The sequence below is a fragment of the Gossypium hirsutum genome, chromosome D02 (assembly GCF_007990345.1).
Source record: "Gossypium hirsutum isolate 1008001.06 chromosome D02, Gossypium_hirsutum_v2.1, whole genome shotgun sequence".
Taxonomy (NCBI): Eukaryota; Viridiplantae; Streptophyta; class Magnoliopsida; order Malvales; family Malvaceae; genus Gossypium; species Gossypium hirsutum.
The window spans coordinates 62,130,606-62,133,832 of NC_053438.1; the positions used below are offsets into that span (position 1 = coordinate 62,130,606).

The following is a 3,227-nucleotide window of genomic DNA, read 5'->3' on the forward strand; positions in this document are numbered from 1 at the left end:
GTTTCTTTGGATACCTTGGCCTTAGCTATTCTTATCATAATAGTGAGAAGCCTCTATTTTTTTTTAATTTTGATTTGAAAGAGATAGACGCATCAACAAGGTTCATCTTCTAAATTAAATTTTGCGGGTGTTAGGTGGGTAGTAAGTTCAGTCATTAACCACACTCTTCCTATTCTGCTTGCTAATGAAGCTGAAAGCTATGGCCCCAAACAAAATTGCTTGTTTTGAGAAAGAAATATACACCAACAAATACAACAGAAATGCAAAATGAAAACAAAACCCAGAATCTGGTATCTGTATTCCCTCACTCCTCTCTCTTTGATACAACACTCCATCTCCTAATAACTTCTAACACTATCTGATTCCATGTATCTATAGGACCTGGAAGACACCAATGTACACAATCGTTCTGAACATGTTCTTGAACGCCGTTAGCGAATGGAAATGGATACATGTAAGGCCCGGGATGACCATCTGGTCTCATTAATGATAATTTGGTCACATCCAATGTCTCTAGTCTCAATCCTTTGAATTTCTTATCATTTACCTTAGCAGCTTCCATTTCTTCAATGGCGATTGATCTCATATCTGCATCCATTCCTTCAACCATCTTTTCTCCTTCCTCGTAAGGCTTCGTCTTGGGACAAGCACCAGCCTTATCCCATTCACCTTCAAAATGTGAAGGTGAAAAAGAGGTTAAAAACACATCAATTCCATTACCATCAGTCGACTTCCTTTCAATTATTGCCTTAAGTGCGGTCTTTATGGCCTTCCTCATCACATCATAAAATCCAATCTCAGTGTGATTTAGTCCAGGGCAGTAATGGCAACCTAAAACCGAACCACCCTCATAATACACTGCTGGATGAAGAAACCAATGCCCTATTGAGAGTACAACCATATCTATATGCTCTAAATCAGATCCCCACCTCTCGTCAACAACATCTACATACAATTCATTATGATCTGGGCCAGTTTTTGATTTCTCAACACCTTTAACCAGAAATGGTGACCAATAAACTGATACAGTAATGTTATGAGAAGCAAAATGCCATCTACGAAACTTGTTATCCTCCCCATTTTTGTAAACCAGGTTAGGATAGGAGGCAGTGGCTAGCATACAAAGAAGTGATTCCAATTGGTTCCTAGCCATAGAGTCACCAACAAAAGCTATATGCTTGTTACTTAGGAGGTTGAAGAAAGTGTTGGGATCAAACCTTGGGAGATTGCATTGGCTTGGTTGCCATCTCCAGTAAAGGTAACCCAAGTCAGGTCTCCCGTGTGTGATGCAATTTTGACCTTCCTTAATTGTACCACAGGTTGTGCCATTGTATAAAGGCCCCATCTTGTCATGTACCCATCTGCCATAGGTGTAGTTACATGGAGTTTCATTAGCTATTTCCTCTTCTGCAAATAAGCAAAAACAAAAACTTGTTTAATAATAACACCCATATTTAAAACAATTAAAAATAAAAGAACATAAGTCAAGAAAAGGTAAAAAAGTCTGACAACTTTTATGTTTTACTCTATGTACCTCTAGAGAAGGATGAAGGAGGAGGTGAAGAAGAAGAAGAAGAAGAAGAAGTGGTGAGGATGATGCGGTTGGGGTGCGGAAGCTGATCTGAGGTGGATAGAGGGAAAGGAAAAGGGTGAAAGTAGAAGCGAAAAACAGCTATGGGGAGGAGAGCATAAAGAACATAGGGCAACAACTTCCTGGTGAGTGAACGAGAGTGAGATTGGCCTTTGAGTGGACTTGTTACACCCATTTTTTACACACTCTCCTCCTCTTCACCTGTGTTTTCTAGGTTTCTCTAAGCTATGGCTACTGTGGAGGTCCAGTCACAAAAGTGTTCTTGAACTAGCGGCCGGAGAGAGAGAGTGAGAAATTATAATAATAAAAGAAGCTTATGACTTTATGCAGAGGCTGGGGTGGTGTTCCAGTGACATCGAAAGAATCTTATTAATCTACGATTATTATAAATATGAGTTGGACAACAAAATACAGCTAGCGGGAGGTTGTTGTTTACCTTTTGTCATGTCTCTCTGTCTTATATCTCTGTATATAAAAAAAGAAAAAAACAAAACATGCTCCTCCATGAAAAACCAAGCGTGTTTATCCTAATTAATAGTGTCAAAAATCCAAAATCACCCTTCTATTAAAAGGCAAAATAACTTGGTTTATAAGGGTAAAAACTAGAAACAAAAAATCTGGAGCATGGCTATACCTGTGCCTACAGCAATAACAGCCAAATGTCGTATTTTTTTTCCTTGTTGGATGAAGTGGTTGGCATAATAAATCTCAAAATTCAAAGGATTCAGATTTCACTTTTTCCAACCCAATCCACTGGTGATGGTATTTACATTGCAAGCGGTGATTAATTAAGCGTATGAGATAGGACGGTGACACCACAAGCCATAAACGTGATCTTAAGAAAAAGCATACAGGGATGCATTTTTCCTTCCATCACATCCCACCTAAAGCCCATCATACATACCTGGTCCTGAGTTATTATTAAAAAAATTAATTCAATTAAATTTGACCTTTTGGATTTATTTAAATTGAGATAAAACTGGAGTTTAAATTTTTATTCTTTTTGAGTAAAGGAAAAAGAAAAAGTCTGCCAGAGGCGGGAGGGGCGTGTGCTAATCGCCTCCTGATGCATTGAATCTTGTATAACTACTACCACTAACTTTTTCATGAATTGGATTATATTCCATAAATGAATTAATTAAAATTTATAATCCATTCAACCTGATTAAAACTTCTTCTCAAAATTAATTTTCTTTTCTTTTTACTTTGACTCAGTATATTACATTTTTTTTACTTTTTATAATATAGACGTTAAACTTTATTTAAATAAATAATGTTATAAGCTTGTTTGAATAAAATATTTGATTAATTCGAAACTTTAAATCGATTAAGTGATTAATTCATAATTTCCAACTCATCAGTTGAATACCACTACAATAAGAGAGAAAACCAAGCAAATTAGAAGGGAAGCATTGCTCTTACTTCTCTTGACTAACCAATTCATTGCTTTGTTCTCTTCCCTAAAAGCATGATTAAACTTCAAATTTGGACAAGAGTCAAGCAACATATGAATGTCTCGGCTTATCAGATTTCACGATTTTCGATTTTCACTTTTGAGTCTTCATCAATTTATACCCAATCCTCAACATATAAGCTTCAACCAGGAATGAGCAAGAATCGATTTAATTTTAAAAAA

At 36.5% G+C, this 3,227-nt stretch overlaps 1 protein-coding gene across 1 annotated transcript; it reads right to left on the reverse strand.

The window, feature by feature from the left end:
* Positions 1 to 200: 200 nt before the first annotated feature.
* Positions 201 to 2,030, reverse strand: LOC121214755 (protein ALTERED XYLOGLUCAN 4). The gene is made up of 2 exons (XM_041088951.1): positions 1,535 to 2,030; positions 201 to 1,407 (listed from the first exon to the last, which is right to left on the reverse strand). Exons 1-2 carry the CDS (start codon positions 1,764 to 1,766, stop codon positions 305 to 307), a joined length of 1,335 nt encoding a protein of 444 aa, XP_040944885.1. The 5' UTR covers positions 1,767 to 2,030; the 3' UTR covers positions 201 to 304.
* Positions 2,031 to 3,227: the final 1,197 nt, after the last annotated feature.

Excerpts from the sequence above, each read along its gene's own strand:
- LOC121214755 (XM_041088951.1), bottom strand. The coding sequence starts at position 1,766 with ATGGGTGTAACAAGTCCACTCAAAGGCCAATCTCACTCTCGTTCACTC. Across the intron at positions 1,408-1,534 it reads TCCTTCATCCTTCTCTAGAG|AAGAGGAAATAGCTAATGAA; the intron begins GTACATAGAGTA and ends GCTTATTTGCAG.